The 23,957-nt window shown below is 43.2% G+C and overlaps 2 protein-coding genes across 2 annotated transcripts in view; one reads left to right on the forward strand and one right to left on the reverse strand.

The window, feature by feature from the left end:
• The first annotated feature begins 4,230 nt into the window (after positions 1-4,230).
• Positions 4,231-10,195, forward strand: SLC46A2 (solute carrier family 46 member 2). Its single transcript, XM_040656053.2, has 5 exons — positions 4,231-4,290; positions 4,477-5,554; positions 6,907-6,990; positions 8,411-8,567; positions 9,487-10,195. Exons 2-5 carry the CDS (start codon positions 4,492-4,494, stop codon positions 9,542-9,544), a joined length of 1,362 nt encoding a protein of 453 aa, XP_040511987.1. The 5' UTR covers positions 4,231-4,290; positions 4,477-4,491; the 3' UTR covers positions 9,545-10,195.
• A 2,762-nt stretch (positions 10,196-12,957) lies between these two features.
• SNX30 (sorting nexin family member 30) overlaps positions 12,958-23,957 on the reverse strand; it is a 52,596-nt gene continuing 41,596 nt past the window's right edge. Inside the window, exons 7-9 of the mRNA XM_424910.7 lie at positions 22,728-22,814; positions 18,041-18,193; positions 12,958-16,519 (exon numbers count right to left, since the gene is read on the reverse strand). Of these exons, the coding sequence (XP_424910.2) occupies positions 16,460-16,519; positions 18,041-18,193; positions 22,728-22,814 (300 nt within the window). The 3' untranslated portion in view covers positions 12,958-16,459. The remainder of the gene's footprint in view (positions 16,520-18,040; positions 18,194-22,727; positions 22,815-23,957) is intronic.

Consider the following 23,957-nt stretch of genomic DNA (forward strand, 5'->3'; position numbering starts at 1 on the left):
GGCACTGAGCTGTATGCCTCTGGAGAGGTGCTCATGCCATCCAATTGCCCCTGGCTAGGGCTGAGCTACCCAGCAAAAGTCCAGGAAAGGCCCCACCTTAGCTGAGCAGAACAGGACAGCTCAGATAACATTCCAAGCCCTTGTTTCAGAGCTGGTGCATCCCTGCTCACCACCCTTTCCCTCTTCCTTGACCTGCTTTCCCAAGAATGTAGTCATCCTGAGCATGGTCTCAGCAAGAATCACAGTGCTCTCATCCAGCCTCTTCTCCAACCTTTCTCTTCTCTTTCACATCTAAGGTCAAGATTTGCCTTCGCAGCCCAGAATAATTAGTGCTTCTCTTTTCCTTGCACAGGATGGGGGTAAAGCTTGCTGCTTCTTTTTCCTTCTTTATTCTGCCACAGCATTCCTCACTGGCACTGCATAAAGCCTTTTTCTAGCTCATGTCCACACTTCACTTCCCAATCTCATAGACCCAAAGTCAAATATGCTCACACACGCTTCTACTGAGATTTTAGTCACCCTGAATGTCTTTGCTCAGACATCTCTTTCAAAGAATGTTTGTAGGCTTTTCAGTACCCACTCACTACAGCTGTAAATGCTTATAGACATACATTAAAAACAAAAAACAAAGACAAACCAAAACAAACAAACAAAAAATGTAAATTATGTAACCAAAGTCATTTCTGAGTATCTTTGGAGAGCATGTGGAGGAGGAGGACAGTCCTTGATTTTGAACTCAGTTTTTACAGATTATTGTCTGTACTCCATTCAGTAGTGAACTTTTTTAATAGTCATATTTTTGCTGTGCTTATTTCATCTTTCTAAACTGTTCATCCTCAACAAGGGAAGACTAAGCTGCCATTATGGGATAATTCATTTCATCCCACTACTCAGCTGTGGTGGATGGGAAGCTGGACTTGAGCCAGCAGGGTGCCCTCACAGCCCAGAAAGCCAACTGTATCCCAGGCTTCATCTAAAGCAGCGTGGCCAGCAGGGCAAGGGAGGTGATCCTGCTTTTTTGCTCTGAGCTAGTGAGGCCTCACCTGGAGTACTGTGTCCGGATGGGGAGATGTCAGTAGAGGAGAGACATGGACCTGATGGAGCGTGTCCAGAGGAGGGCCACAAAAATGATCCAAGGGATGGAACACCTCTCCTATGAGGACAGGCTGAGAGCTCGGGCTGTTCAGCCTGGAGAAGAGAAGGCTCTGGGGAGATCTGGAAGCAGCCTTTCAGTATGTAAAGGGGAGTTACATGAAAGAAGGAGACGGACTGTTTAATGGGGTCGGATGTGATGTAATGTGGGGAAGTGGTTTCAAACTAAAAGAGGGGAGATTTAGATTGGATATAAGGAAGAAGTTTTTTTTTACAATAAGGGTGATGAAGCTCTGGCACAGGTTGCCCAGAGAGCTGGTTGATGCCCCACCTCTGGAGACACTCAAGGTCAGGCTGGACCAGGCTTTGAGCACCTGATGGAGCTGTAGGTGTCCCTGTTCAGTGCAGGGGAGTTGGACTAGATGGCCTTAGGGGTCCCTTCTAATTCAAACAGTTACATTAAGTCCATTCCTACCTGTACACTCTTGAAGTGCAGTGCTTCATGCCAAACCCATGCAGAATGACGACAATTTAAAAGAAGGGGTGAATATTAATGAAAAGTAGAATCTGCACACAAAAAAAGCACTTAGCAGAAGGATTATCTGGGTCTTATCTGAGAAGTACAGAAGGATTTGTTCTGCAGTCCAGCTGATTAAGCAAGCACTGGATACCACAAGGAGCCTTTTTTCCTATCTTCATGCAGAGGATTTATGTTAAGAAATACAGTTAAGTGTCAGCACTAAATCACCTAAATTCCTTGAGCTAAATTAAAACGCAGTTGACTCAACAAAAAGCACATGTAAAGGGTGCTGGGTTTTGTCAGTCCAGCAGGGGAAGAATCCCATAGGAGACTCTGACCAGGTAAGGAGAGAGCTCTGAAATGAGAAAAATGAGCAGAACTATAACTACAGAGGGTGAAAGCATGACACTACTCTCCAAGTGCCAGCTTCCTCCATGTGTCCCCACTGGTCCTTCCTCACCACACTACACATCAGTGCACCACAGGGCTCTCTCCGTGGAGAGGAGCTGGTGCTGGCCTCGCCTCATGGTCCCCAGGCCGTAGGGCTGTGGGATGGGTTGCCTTTAACCACTGGGTTTCAGCAGTTTACAGCAATGCATTTTTGCCTTGGAACTAACCTCATTCTGTAGATGATTTTTAAATGTCAAGAGCCACTCTCTTAAGGCTCTTAAGGATTCCTTGTGCTAATTCTGCACAAATATTAAATTCTAGAGGAGACATAATTGACCCCTTAAATATCAGTAAAATGAGAACTGAGCCCTGTGGAAAAGCTGATTATGGAGAATGGCAATCCTGAAGTCTTTGTGTATCAGATGAATGTGGTATTCACACAAAGCGTTTTGCAGTAGGATATGTTATGCAGCCTGAGTTAAACTTGTGTTACTCTTGTATTGCAATTGCTGACATAAAATTATACCCTTCTATGAGAACTAGCTCTAAAAACACATTTAATGAGAACGAGCACTCAGAACGTCCTGGAAATACATATGCAATTCATGAGATCACTAATGGCATTTAGCACAGCTCATTAACTCTCTGGGCCTGAATAGCACTGAGCATAGCACGGTATCACCTAAATGTCAAGAGTGTCAGATGAATAAGCCAGGCAGCCTGTACGTGCCACCAAGTGCGGAGGGAAAGCATCCCTCATTCAAGAGCCGAGAAGATCTGCAGCCTCTCGAGCTCAGTGCTCACAGAATTCCTCTGCATGACAAGACTACCAATGTCCCACATCAAAGCTAGAGTGGGATGAAGCCATTTCTCTTTCCCTCTAATACCTGGAAAAAAAGATGGGGCTCCCAGGTCGTAGCGAAAAGTGTCCATACTCTGGTTGCAGTTGTTGACTGAACCAGTCCCAGACTGCTGCTGTGGGGCTTTCAGTAAGGCTGCCTGGAATTTCCATCCTCTGGAAGCATTACTGCGTTTGGAGAGAAGGAAGAAAAACTAAGGAAACACCTTCTGCAGAAAACCTGATAAGAAATAAACCAAACATTTGGAACAAATCAGAACATATTCTGCAATTATCTACAAGTCTTTTGGCCTGTTTAAAAAAAAAAGGGGGGGGGGGTTGTAATTCTCTGGTAGCAGCAAGTCATTCTAGCAGAAAATTCCCCATTCCTTCCTATGTTAGTTCTTGGGATTTTTTCCCTCAAATAGAAACCTAAAACAAAAAAAGTATTGCACAATTGTACTAAGAGTGAAAAAATGCCACTCTTGAGCCACGAGTACACAGACATTGAGCCGATGCCACCTGAATCAACACAGAGCGCAACAGATGGGGATTTTAACATGGTTTGTGCAATTAATCATTAATTTATTTTTTAAGCCATCACCGTGCATCTTCCCAGAGCAGACTGCTATTCTGCTTGTTATGAATCACTCAGCCAGCGCAGGATGAGATCATTATCATTTCACTTAGTGTTTCTGAAGCTGCCAAGCATCCCCTGAGTGTTTCCTGCAGACCCAGAGCGTGGAGCAGCAGTAAAGTGTATGGCTGGCTGCAAGCTGAGACTCCATGCCAACGCACAGAATGGAAACCATGGATGGCAGCTCTGTGGCCATTGCCAGTGCCGTGGTAGCATTGGGAATTTCCTCCTCCTTTTGAAAATTCCCACATTGTAAAGTCCAAGGACGCAGCACGAGGACTGGGAAGCAGGCTGTGAAAAATAAGGATTTTCTCTTTTCATTGTTTCTTTTTGGTGTAACTTCCTGCTTGTTTTATTGAAACAACAATGACATCAGAGGCATGATGTAGCAACAGGGCAAAGGGGAGCAGCTGAGAGCCACAGAGCCAGCACCACGTTTGTGTGGAAAAAGAGGAAAGGAATGGAGTGAAGAGGAATTCATGAATCACCTAGCAAGAAAAGCACTCAGCCTTCCCTTATCCCTGCCGTCAGGCATGAACATCATTTCCCTGAGAGCCTTCTGGCATGTGAAGGATGCCAAAAGAGAAAGAAAAAAAGCAGCAACTACATGACCATTTTCACTTCCTAAAGTGGGTGACAGAAATTCCCCCCGGGTCATATGATCTTTGTTGAAGCTGCACCAGGAAGAGCAGCAGCAGCCAGTGAGTACAGGGCGTCTCCATACAAAAGCCTCTGCCTCCTGAGACAGAGGTCAGAGCAGCACAGGCAGAGCAGCACAGGGATGTGCATGCGAATGCACACATACGTACCAAGGTGAGGTGCAAACATCCTCCCAGCCGGGTTGCCTCTTGCACAACTCTGATTCTGTGCAACCTGGCAGACCTTTTATTTTCCTTCCACCGCTCCACTTCAAGCATGTATCCAGAGCAGAACTTCTGAGAACGCTACTTCCTCCAGCACATCTCTTGGAAAACAGCTCTCTTCACTCCCTGATTACAGGTGGCCATCTGCACCATGGTGGGGATGATGGCAATGAGAACATGGGTTGAGCCGGTGGTCGCAGGCTCCCAGGTGGCCAGTGCCTTCTACGACACGGCACTGCTGCTGGTGGTGAAGAACTTCTACAACCAGACTAATTCAACTGCCCCTTCCCATGTAATGGAAGATGCTCAGCAGAAGGCTGTCTCTAATTTTTATGTCATCTACAACCTTGTCCTGGGTCTGAGTCCGCTGGTGTCAGCCTATGGCTTGTCCAAGCTGGGGGACAAGGTGCATCGGAAGATCCCCATCTGTGTCTCACTTCTTGGCTATTTGGGCTCCAAATCTCTCCTGCTTCTCCTGATCCTGCTGGACTGGCCGATTGAGGTGATGTATGGGGCTGCAGCCTTCAATGGACTGACGGGTGGCTTCACCACATTCTGGGCAGGCATAATGGCTCTGGGATCTCTGGGATCCTCTGAGAGCAGGAGGTCTCTGCGGCTCATCATTGTTGAGATGGTGTATGGCCTTGCGGGCTTTCTGGGAAGCATGGCATCTGGCTACCTCTTTGTTGGCTTCAGCTATCACTATCGAGAGGGCACTGTGCTGGTGAGCTGCAGCATTGCTTGCTATGCTTTCTGTCTCCTTTACAGTGCTTTTGTGCTGACAGTCCCCAAGTCAGCAGCTTCCTGCCCAGACAAAGCCAAGAGTGTAGAGGACTCTGGCAGCCAACTACCAGCCCAAACAGGAGGAGCAGAGAGTGCCCAGCCTTCAGAGAGCAGCAACCGAACTCCAGTAACACCCTCAAGACTAATCATCGTTATGCTTTTTGTGGCAGCAATCCTCTATGATCTTGCCGTGGTTGGTGCAATGAATGTACTTCCACTCTTTTTGATCAGGGAGCCTTTGAGTTGGAATGCCGTGGAGATTGGCCATGGCAACGCTGCTGGGTACGTGATTTTCATCACCAGCTTCCTGGGGGTCTTTGTGTTCTCCAAGTACTTTAAGGACATCACCATGATAATGATCGGAGTGGTGTCATTCAGTGCTGGCATTCTCATCATGGCCTTTGTGCGGTGGACTTTCTTGTTCTACATTGGTGAGTTGAGCTTCCTCAAGTGCCCTCTCCCCACACCTTTCTTGTACAGCATACATCAATATCCGGAGAAGGCACGTGCTCATGTCTATGCTCAGTTTAAGGCTAGTTAACTTGAAATTTGTCAGTTGGTCACAATCCAGATCTGAGTGGGAGAAAAATGCTCAGAATGTGGTAGGGCAGGAACTGTTGCAGGCTACCAGTACCAGCCAGACAACACTGTCCCAATAATGTGAAGCACTTGTTTCTCAAGGTGTAAGACTTAAGGCTACAATGGAAGATAATTGTGAAAGATTTCCTGCTAAGTGATCTCCTCAATATGTCATTTATTTTTATTATACTAAGGTTTTTATGACTGATGGGAGAATTTATATGAGAACCTGGAGCTGCTTTAGCAAATAAAATATTATGACAATGTACTATACAAATCTTACACTGTATATAAATGACTAAGGGACAGGTAATGATAGTTGGGGCAAGTTTATTTTGGGGAAGCAGCCTCTTCAGGAATGCAGGAAACCAAAAGCCAAGAAAGTATCCCTGATGACAGTGAGGTGGGTGATTCATACCTGACTAACAGAAGGAGTATGGCTTTCTTGCACAGCTTTGGGATCTTTTTTCTTAAAGTGAGGAAAAGATCCGAGATAAATGACCTGAAGAAGTTTTTCTGTCTGCCTCTACAAGAAGGGAGAAATTGAAAATTAACCACAGTTATTCTAAGACATGGTAGGATATTATTTCTGTACTGAGCCAAAAAATGAGCTAAATTTTTACCAGGTTTCTTCATCCATTAGGCAATTAGACAGAGGGAAAAAAAGACAAAATTAGAATTTAAAAAATGCTTGTCTAGCCCTAAGTCTGTCACCAAGAAGTGCTGATACTGGGTTTGCAAGATGCACACTCCTTGTGTTGGAGAAACACCTTAGTTTGCTAGAAGTGGACAAGGTCTTCTCTCAGGCCGAGCCAGAAGCACCACAGGAGAAAAAGCAGTGTTCCTGTCCAGGCTGTGTAGTATAGGGTGCTCTCTCCAATGGTTAGACCTGAATTGTCCACCTCACTACCACAAGGAGAGTGCTGTGGAACCAGCGGTCAAGTCCAAGAGATCACAGCTGCCTCAGGCAAAGTGCCTGTGCTAGATGGAGCAGTTGGTGGCTTATCCACTGCCACCTGGATGAAGCAAGGACCTGCATTCCTCCTGCAGATTTTAACCTCTTTCTGAGGCTGAGGGGACATAACAAGGTGAAGCAAAGGCCCTGCCCATGCCAGAGGCATGCAGTCTTCAAAAGCAGCGGGTGCTGTGTTATGTGGCGGGAAGCAGGTACTGATGATAACCATATGTATTTACTGTGTTGCAGCTCGAGCAGTGATGCTCTTTGCCCTCATCCCCTTACCAACCATCAGGTCCATGTTGTCCAAGCATGTTGAAGGATCATCCTATGGTAAGTGTTTCAGTTACCCCACCAATCAAAAAAACTGTCAAATGCCTCCGTTTGGGTGCAAAAAAGAAAGGCAAGTTTTCACTACAATCTGTGCATTGCATAATAACATCTGGTGCCACAAAAAGGAAGGGAGGAGCAGAGAAACTTGCAGAACAAGCCTGTCATGTCCAAGCTTCTCCTCCCTTGTTGCTTCATCATTTATTCACAGAATTTTCAGTACACGTTTCAAGAGATTACTATCAGTGTGCAGCTCAGAGGCAGGGAAAATAACATCTGAGGTACTGCTCAAGAACACAGTGCTCCAGGGAAAACAGAGGGCATGTTGGGCTGAAGCACAGTGGCACTCACAGTTTGTATTTGGCTTCTTCCAGTTTTGGGAATGATGGATTTATTTCATCTTTTTTTTTCAGTTACGGTCCCTAAATAAGTCTCCAAACATTTCTCGTCAATCGATTCCTGTCAGAACATGATTTAATGAACAAAGGATGGCTTTTACATAAGAAAATGACAGTTTCAGAGAAATGGAAGAAGCTATTCTTAATTTTTCTGCTGACACTGTATTAGAAAATAGTGAAATGCATGGATTTTACCACCGCACATTGGTGGCCACCATCTTCACCTCAACCACTGGCATAGTCAAGCACCCACACAGCACCTCAGCCTTGTGACTGCTCATGCATCCTCAAAACACAGCCCATAGCCACTCATAGTCATTCTTTTCCCTTCTGCCATATGGCCACAGCATTCCAAACTTCCAGGAGCACAAACCACTCGGGTCACTGCGTTGCCCCCTCAGGTGATGGCCACCGGTGCCACACAGGAAGAGAAGGCTGCACAGGCACAGGCTTGGCAGAAAGCCCTGAATGTGCTCCTGGTTTGTGCATTCCAGGAGGATCAGACTGCTCCCCTTTCTCTGTTTACCACAACAGAAACAGAAAGGTGCACTTCAGTGAAAATGGCTGTCCTCAAGCAGTTCCGAATGGGACTCAATTTCCTCCTCACTACACATCGCACACTCACATACAGCTCTCCATTTTAGGTGTTATTATATTTCGGCCCAATGGATGACTCTTCTGGCCGAGGGAAGGAGCTGATTAAGATCTCTCTTATCCTGAATATATTGCCTTTTCATATCATATAGAAACGAGCACTTATTTTCAATTGCAATTGAGGTTGCAATTTTTCATTGCAAGCTCAAAACCTAGGCTGCTTAAGCAGGCAGCTTTGTCCTATGCCTTAAGGAAGAGTTAGTTAACTCTGCTCCAGAACAGCAGCATATGTAAGCTCGTGCAATCTGGCCCTTGTTAAGCCACGTCCACTTCGCTTTTCCGTGCAGTGGTGGTGATAATTCACTTGGATGTCACAGGTGGCACAGCAGGCGTTTTTCTCCCTGATGACAAACAACGTTTCTGTTTTACAGGTAAGGTGTTTGTCCTGCTGCAGCTGTCCTTAGTCACCACGGGAGTAGTGACATCCACAGCCTACAACAAGATCTACCAAAGCACGCTGAACTGGCACAGTGGCTTCTGCTTTGTTCTGTCTTTCCTGGCTGGCTGCCTGAGTCTCCTCCCTTTAAGGTAAGGAATAGGAATTGCTTTCCCCAAAGGGGCACGCCGTGTTTTCTACTTGCTTCATGATTCTAGGTCTTACTTGCACAGTTCTGATTGGAAAAGGAAATTATTTTGTTCATTATTATTATTTCAAAAGACAACTGCAAAACCTCTGAAAAAAGAAAAACAAAAAATCTGTGGAAGTGGGACAACGAACACCAGGAAAGTTCACAGAATCTGACTTGCGAGTGATTAAGCCACTGTTTTCCATCTCCTTTTTGTTTTATGTAACATGAATTGCTGTAGGAGAAATATCTGGCAGAGCTTTAGAGCTAATAATCCCATGGGGCAAAGCCTTTGCACAAATGTAGTGCTAGATATTGCAAAAATAAGAGTAAGTAGAGTGAGGGAATAATCCTACACAAAGTAAATTATCTACCTCTTTTACATCCATTACAGGTTACTTGCTCACTGTGATAGAAAATAATAACTTTGAGCATCCCTCAGGTCCTTCTTTCAAAGAGAAACGATTACCATATAGCAAAAAAGACACTATTTTTTGCCGTATTTTCTGATGCAGTGAGATTGCCCAAAGGCACAGCTACAGAGTGATTAAGAGTTATAATTTCAACAAGTTTTTAGCACAAGAGCAACTTATCTTTCCCATGAAAGGTCGGACTTGATGGTCTTTAAAAGTACCTGGGGCTGTTCTACATTTCTATGAAAACCTGAAAGACAACAAATGGTACGTTTCATGGCTTGTACACACGGCAGTAACTTACAGAGCAGCTGGCAGACTCTCAAAAGGAAGTGCATCAGCACTCAGCCAGCACCAGACACCACAAAAACACAAGTTTAACCTAAAGGCTCAGCAAGAGCAAACAGTAGTCTTGAGAAGGTAGCTTGGTAGCTCTCTAGTAACCTGTGTTTTTGTTGTTCTTTACAGCGTTGTGGCCATCAAACAACGTTCAAGCACTGGTTCTTTTCAGCTTTCGACCAAGTGACAGAAGCTGTACCATCTAACACATCTTCTAGTCTTGATCAGTTCTTTGAGGAAGTGGAAGGTCTGCCAAGCATTTGTAGTTAGCTTCATTAGAGGAAGCATCTCACCTACATCTTCACCTCACACCATGCCACACTCTCAGCCACCAAGCTCACCCAGAACAAAGAAGTTTGCCTTGTTATTTCTGCAGTACATCATCACGCAGAGTGATGTGTGAACCAGCTGTAGGTCACTATCACTGTTCCGAACATCCTCTTTTCATTCTAGGTCACATAGCAATAGTGCAGATGGACAAGAACAGGGCAGAAATGGAAGGTGTGTTTCCAAGCACATCACCCAATTTAAAAGGGGAAAGCAGTGGAAGAACCATAGTTCTTCATTATTTTCTTCTTGTCCTTCAAGCAGTTCTTCAGAGCAGTTCTGTGACTTTGGCTTACACGGTGGAGGTCCAGAAGCAGCACACTGGAAGTTCACAGTGGTCAGCGGGACAAGCTTAGCTTCTAACATACTACAGATAAGAGTAAAGATGACTGATGTTATGATGAAAAATACAGAAACGCCATAGTAATCAATCAGTCGAACAAACAAACAAACAAAAACAATATTAAGGAACATTTTTTGTGATCTCTACAATAAAACACTTCTTAATACATGTTCACGTTCCTAATTTCTGGGAGATTGCCATGGTAGTGCATTAACAGAGTTTACGGGAAGACACCCATGACTCAGTAACTGGCGTTTCATCTCCAACACCAGGACGTACTGCTCTTGTAGCAGGTTAAGAAATGGGCAAGCAAAGGTCACCACCCCTACAAGTTTTGTGGAGGTGGAGGGCTGCCAGTACCAGATAGAAGTCATCTTTTAAGCCCAGCCTCATCCTGGGCCACGTTCCAGCTGAAAGGAACACCATGCAATCTGCCAGGTCTCTTGAGATATTATCAGCTAAATCCAAACAAGTTTCAGAAGACTGGCACACAATAAAAGGATCAGCATTTAGACTACATTTCCACTCACATGCTAATTGACTTAACAAGGATTAACTGGCTTCCAGGCTCCTAGACTATGTACAGGCAATTTAAAAGCTCTTCAGCACCTGCAATAGCCAGGAGGTAAGGCAGGCAGCCCCAGTTTGAGACAGGGATGTGGCAAGAAGAAATTGATGACTCACTAAGCAGCCCTCCCATTCTAAGCAAGTTGCTGCCATCCCTGTCCCACCATCCCCAGTCCTCACAGTCTTGCCTCAGCTCCAGGCTTTGCTTTCAGGTTATACCAGTTAACCATGGCGACAGTCAGCTGACACTCAGTTAAATCAGCAATGGAATAAACTTCTACACGAAAAATGTTTCTGTAGTGCGATAATAGGCTGCCCAGTAAAGTAAATGCACGCATCACATTTCAGTGGTGAAGATGACAAAAAATGGAACATTGAATTCTTTGTAAAGGACTCATCTTTCAATACATTTATTGGTCCATTCCATCAAATTGAGGTAAACAAATGGTGCATTTAAAAAAGGTACACAGATAGGGAGCTACAAACAATTTTACCTCAAAGTGTTTCCCTCCATCAATACTAGTGCCATAGTAAACAGTGAACAAAATACGAGGGCTGTTCTGAAAGTAACGCCTCCTATTTTATGATGATGGCCCACAACATCAGAGACAGATGGTGGTGGTATGGCAGTAGAACTTGAACCTTCCCACCAATACCCCATTGCATTTTGTTGCCATGTGACAGATGGCAGCAGAGGGGCACTCTGACAAAATGGTGTCTGGCATGGAAGTACAGATAAAGCCGAGGTGTGATACTGCATTCCTCCGTGAGGAAATGATTGCATTCACTGACATTCATCGTTGCTTACTGAACACTGATGTAGGCCAAACAGTGGATGTGAGCACAGTGAAGCAGTGGGTGGTGTGTTTCAGCAGCAGTGACAGCATGTCACTTCTGCTGGCATTGATTTTTATGAGCACAGGATGCAGGCTTTTGTTCATCACTGGCGAAAATGCTAACTAGTGGCGGTGACTGTGTTGAAAAATAACATTTTGTAGCTCAGAATTTGCTCTATCAGTGTTATTGTGCTCTTTGTATTTGTTGTAGTTTCCATGGAATTAAATAGGAGGCATCACTTTCAGAGCAACCTACATTTACCTATACGTAGAGATATATGAAAAGGTATAGAAACATGCCAGCACCGTAAGTGAAGACGTTTCATAACCTGTGAGTCTGAACAAGAGCACAGCTGTCAGAGTTGGTTGAGCATATGAGAAAAGAGCACTGCTCTGTTTTGCACCATCAAATTCAGAGATTAATCTTCTCACAGCTTTCATTTTGGTGGGTTTTTTGGTGGCTTTTTTTTTTTTTTTGGTGGTACGAGGGTGACCCTAGGATGCAAAGTAAATGCCTTTCAGTGCATGAACTTGTACAGGTTGGAAGTAGTGCAGTCTCACCAAAACGTTAGCACTGCTTGTCATCATCATCGGCACTTTGAACAAGGAGGAGAGGGGAACCAGGGCAGAGCTAGCTTGCCTTCCCCTGCTGGCCAGAGTCTCTACACTTTAAGGAGCAACAGACTGACATGCACATAGGAAAGCAAAACACAGACCTTTATTTTCCTCCTTTATTTTCATGCAACTGCATGTGTGAAGGCCTTCAGAAGCAGTTCCCAACTCATGGTTCACCAGAGCATCCATGTAAGACAGAAACCTTCCAGCTGAGAAAAGCTTCAGCAGAAATTCAGAGCAGCCCTGGTTGAAAAACTGGTTACGAGCCAAAAGTATCCTGGGCTGCACCAATAGAGGGGAGGACTGCATCCAAGACTAGGACCCCCAGCACAAGGCACGCGTGCAGCTGCTGGAAGGGGTAAAGAGGGGGGCCACAAAGATGACTAGAGGGATGGAGCGTCTCTGCTATGCCGAAAGGCTGAGGGAGCTGGGCTTGTTCAGACTGGAGAAGAGAAGGCTCTGAAGAGACTTCACTGTGGCATTCCAGTACCTGAAAGGTGCTTATGAAGATGAGGGAGAATGACTTTTTACATGATCTAATAGTGAGAGGACAAGAGACATGGTCTTAAACTAAAACAGACCATTTACACTAGAAGTGTAAATCACTTGGCATGCAGAGGAAATTACTCAGAGGGTGGTGAGGCACCAGAACAGGCCACCATCAGAGGCTGTGGGTACCCCATCCCTGCAGGTGCTGCTCCACCCCTGGAGGTACTCAAGGCCAGGCTTGATGGGGCCCTGGGTAGCCTGACCTGGTGGGTGACAACCTGCCCCTGTACAACAGGCATCAGGAACTCCGTGGACTTAAGTCCTTTCCATCCCAACCATCTCATGATTCTCTGAAGTTTCTTTCTATGACTTAGACCCCCAAAGCCTTAGCACAAGCGCAACAAAAATCCAAGCAGACAGCTCTGAAGAATCCACAGTTTATTCTTTGATAACATTTATGACTGAACAGCTAACACCAACATTGTTTTTCAATGGATACCTGAAAAAGCCATGAGATGTTTCAACAATTGTTTATTGCAAGAGTCAGTACCTGATAAAAACATGTATGAACAATGCATGGCTCCTTACTGAGTACAGAAAACAATATCTCAGTGCTTGCTTTATTGTGCTGGTGCCAGTTGAGAGAAGGAACAAACATTCTAGAGGTTATGCAGGAGTAACCACAACAGCAGTGAATATTATATCCTCTGAGACACGTCTTGGTCTGGCTGCAGATTACAAAGGAAGCTGGGCCAACCTAAGGGCTGTTGAGAAGGACTCATCTTATGTGGGCTCACTGAACGGGTGCAGCCACTTTTGACACCATTTCAGTGCAAGCACAGAAGGCGACCATAAGTGAATGAACACTCAGGAAGTTACTCAAAGACTAAGCTCCTGTCCTACTCCAGCTTCCCTTTCCCAGCATCTCATTTTTTCCACTATTAGGGTTTGGGTCCTCCTAAGAGAGATATATCCATCATATAAAGGATTACAGGCCATGCCACTTTGACTAACAGTTCAGATCTCAACCTCTCACTAACCGGAGTGAAATAAGCAAAGTACATCTTTAAGGAGTTTCCTGCTATTTTGGAGTTCTCCCTGCTTGCACTGCTTCCCCAAACTTCACAGCTCCTCCCACAGCTACCCAGTGGTTTACAATAACAGCTCTTCCTTTCATAGAGCCTCTGGTAGTAGTCCACAAGAGCTAAGAGTTCCATCACTACACACTCTTCTTACACTGCAGCAATTCTTGCAGAGCAGGTTTTCTTCTGAATGTTAAGTTTTACCTCCCCTGCAGGGTCAGAGGTCTTCATTTTCCAGATCATAAAAAAAATCCTGGTACCACAGAAATCCAGGATCACGGCCTGAAGTTACAGCCTATCCTCCAAATTAGCTTGTAGGTGCTACAGAGCCACACACTCTGTGTAGGAAAGGCACACCTACCTTTCAACAGCTCAATGAGAATGGGATTTATCTGAAATCAAAATATGCTTTGACTATGTAGTTGTTTAGAAGCCAGGATGCACAAGCAGTGGCATCAGGTTAATGAAAGTTTAAGCTTATCTTGAACCACTCCAGCAGTAACAGTTACTCAGACTTCACGTGGAACTCCCCATGGCCTCTTGCACTTATGAATGGCTGTTATGTCCACTGTTAAATTCCCCAGAACCGAGCCCCAACCTCAGTTTGGCACAACACTGAATGGGAACAGAATGCCAGTGTTATAAGGTATCAGACAGAATTCAATGCAGCAAAACAACTACATTCTTTCCACTCATCCTGCACACTCCTGATGAGGTGGAAGAAATATCTAAACATTATTTCCAATTTCGCTTTGCTTGACTTCCACTGATGTTTCATAGTCAACTAAAAATCTTCATTTACCACACAGGCACCAGCCCAAAAAAGCATGATGATCTGTTTGTGGGAAACAGAGAAGACAGGAATTGACTGTAACCCCGAGGGTCAAACTGTACAAAGTTTATGCATTTAGAGGTGCTTACTTTAGAAGGGAAAGACAAAGGAAGACACTAGGTTACTGCGTCAAGACTCTCTTCAAGTACTCCTTTGCACAGCAGGCATTGTTAGTTGTTCCAAACCCAACAATGACCTCAAGATGTTACTCCACCTAAGAGTATGCTGATAAACTGTGAGCTTAAACCAGAAAGCAGCTTGTTTAGTACCACAGAACTGCGAATGGAGGTTAAGTCAAAAATGGAAAACCCCTTTAAACTGCTTAAAATGTCTTAAAAACTTGACTTTTGCATCTGGAGAGTATAATCTCATTAGCCTGACAGCTACCACATTGCACTGATAACTCATCTTGAAAGTTGCTATACAGCCACTATAGCCACTGCAGGGGTGGGGGTCAGATATATTTGGTGCTTATGAGTCCAAATCAGATTGGTACCTGGCAGGAGAACACAGAAGTTGCACAAACCCAGTTACCCTTCAGATTCTTTACAAGAATGTTGCTAGAGACCAAGTAATCACTCAAGCCTAGCAGTAAGCACTCAATCATTTTTTTCCCAAATCCCAATATTTCACTGATATTAACTCCAAGACCCCTCACTTTGAATGGACAGAGGGTTTATCTGCATGCTGTTAAACCACGACTCTGATACTCATCATGGAAGCATCCCTTGTACTAAGGCTATCAACACGAAACAGGCATTTACTTGAGGCTGGACTGCAGGAGAAAAGAGAAGGGACTTGCAGAAGCAGCTACATTGCTAAAGGCCAAAAGAAACTACTGAAAAATAGATCTGTACCAGAAGAGGTCTTAAAACACTTGCCATGAGGTTCAGTAGAGATAGGCATGGACACTATGTGTACCTATTAAGCCTCACTGACCTATTTAAGGCAAGTTTCACATACACACAACGATGCTTGTTGTGGGCAAGCATTTGACAATTTTTGGCTTTTTAGTTGCAACTGCAAAACAAACAAAAATAGGGAGAGACTTCTACCTTTACCACAGCAGGCACCTTAACTGATTATTAATGAAGAGGCTCTAGATGAGAAAAGAAAAAACAAACAAACAAAACAAACAAACAAAAAAAAAAAACAAAGCATGGATCAAGAGAATTCTACCATGCAAATTTCAGAGTGAGCTTTAGAAAAAATACACCGAAAACTCACACTTGCTTCCACCATTCCCCATGGACACCCAGGATGATTTTGATCCCCAACTCGGTCACAAGTACACTTCAGCCAACTGACATTACTTCATAATCACCAAGGTAAACAAAGATATTTAGTATGAACCAACAGCATGCTACACTCACAAAAAAAACACAGTTCATGCTTGTATCACAGGCTATATGTAGGTAGTGTCAGTACGCTCTGCCTAGGACCAGCCCAACTCCCACACAGGAAACTCTCCAGAAGGCATTTTAGCCGGTGGGAGCATACAGGTGGTAGCAAAACAGAAGATAGTCACTTCCAGTCTTCCCCTCTCCATCAAAAAGGAAAAAAAAAAAAGAAAAAAAAGGAAAAAAAAAAAGATAAGGGTTGGTTAGGAAATAATTATATTTTTAGCAAACAAAACAGAATAGTAATAAAGATGTCATTTTGGCACCTTGCAGTAGAGTTTTATTTTCATCTTTTTAGTGTTCTACTCATCAGTTCCTTCCAGGCTAAAGAGGTAAGTTTTATCAAGATCCCCATGCACTTTCACTATAAGCCCCATGTCACTCCATAGGATAGAGAAGGAACCATTCAAGATACCTCAAAAAGATGAAACATACCCCAGTTTACAAAGAAAATGAGGAAAAAAGTCAAATAGTCTTCAGAGGGTCTGTTCCAGCCTGAGCACAGCTGGCATCTCAGTTGACAAAAAAAAAAAAAAAGAGACCTTCATAGAGTTCCAGTATGTCTAGTGGTACTGAGCACAGAAGTGCTAGACTGTCCATGAAGGTACTTCTTATTTGGTCTCTGGCTTGTCTTGCAATAGTGGTATAATTGACTCCCATGCTGTAAGGCACTGAAGAAAGAAAGAAAGATTAAAAAATGGATTGTGTATCAGCTCTTGTAATTCTTGATCCACCCTCCCAGACTGACAGAACGCAAGTTCAGAAAGGATAACAGGGTTCTTTATACTTGTTGGTCTTCTTTAATAATGTAAGAAAGCATTCAGGAAGAATAGCTATGATTTTCAAAGAAAACAAATTAAAGCTTTCCAAAGTCACTAGCTGGGCAAATCTATTAAGAATGCATCAAATATCTATGATTTTTGAATATCAGATAGATTCTTCTGAACTGAAGGACAGCTTGCAGCTAGGCAGTCGAACTACTTCTTGCCAAAGTTCATGTTTGTGGTGTGACTGTGGGAGAGGACTAGCTTAGACACAGTAGCAGCTATTATAGCAGCACTCCATCAAAGCTATTTGAAAGATCTATCTGGTGAAGGCACATATTTCAAACACACAGTGTACCCCCCTACACCTCAGGGACTTCACCACACCGCATGTGAATAACTGGTTACTTCACAGAATGGCTTAAGTTGAAAGGGGACCTTAAAGTTCACCCATGCTGTGAGCAGGAAAATCCTCTGCCAGATCAGGCTGCCCTTGGCCCCATCCAACCTGGCCTTGAAGGCCTTCAGGGATGGGGCACACACTACACATTTTTGGACTTTTCCTTCACTACTACCAAGTAGAAAGAGAACTACTACTCCAGCTCAGCAATTTGTTCAATCCAAGAATCATAGATAGACAAGCATTCAGTACAAAGTGCTATTAAAAGAATGCCTTGCAAGTGACAGCTAGTCTCACGTAGATCACTTGAGCATGACCAACAACTCAACAGACTACACTAAGCTGCTGACAAAGAGCAGCTTCCATAGCACGGAAGAATTAACATGTCCAAGTTCTTTACTGTAAAGCAGTACAATGTCATGGTTTTATGATTTTTGGTTATCAGTATTCCACATCACAACATCATGCAGTGTATTGGGAGTTAAAGAGCAAATGCTTTAGCTCCGGGTACCTGTCTGGAATAGAAGAAGAACTACGTTCCCCAAGAGCCTTTTCGAGTACTGTTATCATTCCTGCTCAAGGGAACAGATATAAGGGCGCAGGTCATCTGACTCGCCCCTCTTCTCGTCTCGCTGTGTTCCGTGTCGGATCGGCTCACTACTGCTGTGCCCGACTGCACGCAAGGCTTCAGTATTAGCGTAAGGCCTTTGGCTCTCGGACAATCTTTCTCTCAATTATTGTTGATTTATATTGTATTATAGTGTGTTATCTTACATTCCGATAGTATATTTAGTAAATTAGTTTGTTTCTCCTCAGATCGTTGCCGCTGTTTTTAATTATTTTGGGGTCCCCTGTTTCCCTTCCTAGAGGCGTGGATTTTGCAAAATCCCTCCGCCCCACTAGTCGCGGAACCAGGCCAGACCAGCCCTTAAACCGTTGACATACAAACATTTCCTGAAGAATAACCACCATCCTGGAGGACAATGAACTACCTTTATTCCTGCCAGTGCTACAACAATGCCGCATACCTTCTCGTAGTACTGGATGTTTTTATCTGCCATTCCCATGAGTAGCTGCCTAAAGTCTTGTCGCTTATTGTTCTGCCATCTCTCCATATCTGCTTTCAGATCAGCGTTAAAACATTCTACTCGGTCTTGACATTTCTCAACATCTGTAGGTACCTGCCAAAAAATAAAGATTAAAGAAAAAAAGATCAAGCTTGATACTGTTGTTCAGAGTGCTAAATGATGCTAAATAAGCATGAATCCCACTAAGCCAAAGCTACAGAGGAAAGGTAGTGACCTTGAATGAACTCAGCTATGGCTGCAGGAAGAAGACCCATTTATATATTAGGGAGGAGACAGGACTTTTTAATTTGTTCTTCGCTATTTCAGGTGGTGGGCATGCTATCATCTCCATACGTGGCATAAAGTAGAAGAGCTTCCTAGAGGCACATGAAGAGGAAAGGCAACACGCTTAAGTGCTGAGTGCCTAGGCTCACTCCCTAGTTCTCAAACTGAGCAGACTGACCACAGCTCCACAGCAAGCTTTCTCTCCTTCACACTATTTACAGTTGCACCAGACACTTCCCAGCTTTCAGCAGTGAAACAGTAAACATCCAGGTTTGCCCAAAGGGCTGAATGACATACTTTGGTGTTATATTCTGACCATAATAAACAGCAGTGATCAGCTCTGTTTGCAGAAAAAAAATTCTAGGCCCCTAGCTTTAACCTTAAAGGCTGCCTAAAAAAAAAAGTAAATGCAAAACATTGATCATAACACAAAAGGAATCAAACGTATTAACTTGTGGGCCAAGTAAGCCCATTTGGCCCAACAATGGACACATCGTCATGCATAAGCAATGTGAGAAATGTTGAAGGATAGCCTATTTCAAGTCTACAAGGAGACCGAAAAGGATTACACCACTACTCATTAACTCAAGACAGAAGCAAGCTAGGACAAAAAAAACAGCAGTTTTTGCTTATGGTTTAGATCAAAGTGCTGTATACTGCCACACAACTACAGGAACAATTCGCAAATAGTGCTTCAAGCAGAAAAATCACGAACATCATCCTCTTCCTTCTCCTGATGTGTCATCTATATAGGCTGTGATATATGCACAATAAGCCCAAGACATTAGAAGAAACTCCTGAGCACTCGCACCAACATGATGAGTGGATTTCCTCTCTGGAAGTTGTGAATTGCACAAACGGTAAAACAAGAATATCTACAGAAGTCTTCAGGAAATTCCTTTTATTTTATTTCTGTTCTTTGCAGGTAGAAGTTAGGAGTTTTCAACCACCTTGCAGTTGGCAAGGCATATATCTAAGCAGAAACATACTGACCTTTGTTCTCCACAATTCAGTTAGGGACAATCAGTAAAGTACCCCATAGGCTGATAATAGTCAGAGAAAGCCCTACATCCGGGCTCCAGTATAGCTCTGAGAGACACAAGGGAGCATCTCTTTGATGCTCGTGGACTTTGAGTAACCGTTCATTCACACAACTGGATTTATATTACAAGAAACTCTATGGCCAGTAGCCACACAGTTCTTCCACCTTCTCTGACCACTACACTTCTGGCCACAGAATCCAGTCTGCTAAAACTCATGACAAAGAGCTCTCACAGGCTTCAGACAAGAACTTCCAAGACAGTTGGCTGGAAGGCTTAGGGGATGCTCCTCTTGAAGCAAGCATGTCTCACATAATTTTTAATAACTCTGTTATTTTAATAGGAAAGGCATAGCTATCAAGAGAAAGAGTCATTCATTCTAGAAGCAAAACCATGTAACAATTCACAAATCAATTCAGTTTCTAAATGCTCACTAGCTCCCTGCTTCTGCCAAGATCCAATACCACACTGAAGATTTAAAAGAAAGCATTCTTTCCCACAGACAGTTCTCCATCAGGTTGAGAGGACTGTACGTGTATAGAGCTACAATATCAATCCAGTGATAAGCAAATGGATTATGTATGTTCTAATTGAGGAACTATAGCAATTAACTTCCAACTAAGTTTCCACAGGCTTCTTGAAGCATCCACATGCACACTGGTCTTAGGAGTGTAAGTATATGTATATGGTATTTTTACTCTCTTTGTTCTTTGGAAACACACACAGTTACAAGCCTTTCACCAATCCCCCTTCAAACACACATAACAACTTTTCACTTCAAAGTGCTGCCATATCCACTGTTCCCACAGACCACCACACTACAAATCCTTGAGACAGACAGACCTAGGTTATTAGAAGTGGATTTCATCTCACTAAAAGAAAATGTCTGCACTTCACTACCTTAGTTGAATTACTGTAAAAACATGCCAATGCAAGCAGTACTCCTCCACTGCATTTTGCTTACCAACAGAAAAGCTGTAGACGCTGCACTGTTACTCTAATGTTAAACACCACACATACAGAAGAAGCTACACAGTGCTTTTGGTGGAAATGTCATCATTCTGAGCAATATCTCCTGACAGACATTTATAGCAGCCCTACAAGCCTCCTATATTTATAGTCCACTGAGTTTTAAGCTGATTTGAGAACCACATAATGACATCAGTGGAGTTGCGTGAAGGCTGATTACGTGTACTGTGAGTTCCAGAATGCCCTCCACTGGAAGAAGTTCACAAGCAATGATCAAAAACTAGCTTTCTTTTCATTTGCTCTCTGGGTTTTTTGTTTTGGTTTAGTTCATTCGTTTTAAGGTAACTTCCGTCAACCAGCAAAATATACTAAAAGGAACGTAAATGCCATTATGACATTCACTGCATAAGCTAGCTTGCTATTATTCTGTCTGCTTATAGTTTCTAGGAAGTTATAGCCAGGATAACTCACTAAATGTAAGATGTGTTGCTAACTGCTCTAACTTATCAGTTCTTGTAGATAAGGACAATCCACTCATGCTGGAAAGAATCTAAAAGTTGCATGCTAGTATTTTATGAACATGCAAGGAATTCTATTAATTTTTTTCAGCTTCCCCTTTTATATGCTATGAAGGTCTTACATTAAGAAAAAAGGTGCAAGGAGTTACCAAAAGATATGCTTATAATACTCTGGAGAGGAAATGTAAGAATTCAAAAAAGTCTTAAGATTGCTGTTTAAATGTTGCACTTTACACAATAATCCTACCAAGAGGTGAGCTTCAAAAACCTTTTAGTAGGTGAGAGATCAGCAAAATTCAGCAGCTCTGCTGTACCAGGATCTTGACAGAAATCAGTACATCGTATTCTCAACTGGCTTATTGGATGTGCTAGATTTGGTTCCATCCACACAACAGGTTAGAATACCTACACATACAAAGCTACACTTAGGAAATAACAGTAATACCACACAAATCAGCAGTGGGGCAGACAGAAGATACCCAAGCCATCCTGCTATCACTTTTGTCAGAGTCTATCACAGATACAGGTTGAGGACTGGAAAAAAGGGTTGCTTTTCCACAGTCTGTACCCTTCAGTTTCAAATTTAGATTAAAGACTGAAACCTCCTTTAAGATTATTATACAGTACCTGTAATATTAGAATTCATTCTTCAGTTGTTAACGGAAAAATGGAGGAGAGCCAAAAAACCCAGGCAGAAAGAGGGGACAAAAGCTGTTTTCATTGTTGGTCAAAGTAATATTGATACAAGACACAGCTCTTGCACTACTCTTCATGCAGAAAGCAGGTGGCAGCATAAGCACACAAGCTTAGAATCAGCGAATCTCAGAACCGCTCAGGTTGGAAAAGACCTTAAAGATGATCGAGTCCAACTACAGACTAACCATACTACCCTAACTCTAACAACCCTCTGCTAAATCATGTCCCTGAGCACCACATCCAAACAGTTTTCAAACACATCCAGGGATGGTGACTCAACCACCTCCCTGGGGAGCCTATTTCAGTGCTTAACAACCTTTTCTGTAAAGAAAGTTTTCCTGATATCCAACCTAAACTTACCCTTGAGGCCATTTCCCCTTGTCCTGTCACCTGTCACCAGTGAGAAAAGACCAACCCCACTCTTGCTGCAATCACCTCTCAGGTATTTTAATAGAACAATAAAGTCTCCCCTCAGCCTGCTCTTCCCCACTTTAAACAGCCCCAGTTCCTTCAGTAGCTCCTTGTAGGGCATATTGTCCAGGCTCTTCACCAGCCTTGTTGCCCTTCTTTGGACCTGTTCCAGTGCCTCAATGTCCTTTCTGCACTGAGGTGCCCAAAACTGAACACAGCACACGAGGTGGGGCCCCACCAGTGCTGAGTACATGAAGCCCAGCCAAAACCTGTCACCCAGTGACCTCTGCTACGTAAGTTCAGCATCACAAGGGAAGATCTCCCTAGTGGAAGAAGCAAAACAGGAGTTATATGGTATAGCTCAGTGGTGCCAGTGTTTAGGAACTTGATTCAGCAATCGTAGACCAAAATTACCAGAAACTGCTTAGTTACCACTGTTTAAAGCCATAGCTACTGAACAGTCCAACTAGATGCTCCAACACAGGTCAGAACTACCCTTCTCTAAATGGTGGGAAATCAGTAATAAGAGATGTTGCTAGACAAGGTTAAATCCATTCATACTTAGGTCTTCATTTTGCACCAGCTTGACACCAAACTCTTGCTCTGCCCCAAAATGTTTATGCTGCAAAGAGGAAGCCAGATCCAGAAAAAGCAAGCTCTATTTCTTCACAGTTATCAGAAAGCAGTGGAAGTGCAGGTTGATTCTGCAGAGTAATTTGAAGTGCTAACCTTTGGACGGTCTTCTTTTTTCAAGGCTACTGCTTCCAGTTTTGCTTCATACTCTGCTTGAACTTGGTCTCTCTTCTTCAACACATTCTATAGGCAAGAGAAAAGACAATTGTGAGAGGGATGTTCTTGCTTATTCGCTTTCCGTCTGTAAGAAACTGCAGTGTTACAGTTGAACTGATAACTCAGTCCTAAGTTTGCCTCTTAGTATATTGCCCTGTTTTACAATATTTAGAAAGTAGCTTTTAAAAATAAAGAGCATTTTTTTCTTCAGCAATTAGAGGGTCAGATAAAAGCTAAACTTTCAGACAAGGAGGAATTTTGGGTGTTTTGTTTTGCTGTTTTTAATAATAAAAGAATTAACATTATGAAAAGCACATTTTATGTGAAAGAACTGAACTAACTGTGTGACTTTCATGTTGTAAACACTTTATAGACAGAGGCTTCCCAGAACTGAGAACAAGAGAGTCTATTCTTATATTTTATTATATCTACAAGCCAAATTCTCTGCTACAGTCGTGTTACAGGCTTACAGAATAAAAACAACAAATAGAAATTAGTCTTTTTAAGAATATATACTACTAAACAGCTATAACATATAAAATCTGGCCAAAATGCAAAAGCCTTATACCCACTAATAATCACCTTCTCCCTCCTAAAGCCACCACTGCACTTATTCTGAAGAACTCCAATCTATGTGAAGGAATAGCTATTGCTGCTAGGGGCAGGGGATTTGCAACCATTACTCTTTAAAGCCTCAGCCCATGATACCTAGAAAGGCTCTCCATTCACAAATTTACTGTTGGCTTAGGTTAAAAAAAAAAAAAAAAAAAAGGGACAGGACAGCACACATGCTATCAGCCATGCTTGCTTTGAAAAACCACAACATACCCATCCGTTTCACAACCTAAGCACTTATGTGAAGCAGTACTCAAGTCCTTGAGTTATCAGTGCAACAAAAACCTGACCAATTTTCCACTTCATAGTGCTCTGTAAGCCTGAATCAACTGAGATTATTTTCTCAGAAAAATAACCACTTCAAGCAATTGCATTCAGCTCCCATGAACACGGAGCTAGTACAGTACACAGGGTCTGAACATGCATTAGCCAATGATTAACAGGTACCAACAGAGTAGATTCAAAGGGCAAGCATTTTATTCCTCCTTAAGTGCCCACTATGGACTATTAGCAACATGCTTCTGAATACAGCTTTAACTATCCATTAATGGTTGA

The sequence above is a fragment of the Gallus gallus genome, chromosome Z (genome assembly GCF_016699485.2).
Source record: "Gallus gallus isolate bGalGal1 chromosome Z, bGalGal1.mat.broiler.GRCg7b, whole genome shotgun sequence".
In the NCBI taxonomy this organism is placed as follows: Eukaryota; Metazoa; Chordata; class Aves; order Galliformes; family Phasianidae; genus Gallus; species Gallus gallus.

Coding starts and splice junctions, on each gene's coding strand:
- SLC46A2 (XM_040656053.2), top strand. CDS start 4,492: ATGGTGGGGATGATGGCAATGAGAACATGGGTTGAGCCGGTGGTCGCA. Junction 5,555..6,906: donor GACTTTCTTGTTCTACATTG/GTGAGTTGAGCT, acceptor ACTGTGTTGCAG/CTCGAGCAGTGATGCTCTTT. Junction 6,991..8,410: donor TGTTGAAGGATCATCCTATG/GTAAGTGTTTCA, acceptor TCTGTTTTACAG/GTAAGGTGTTTGTCCTGCTG.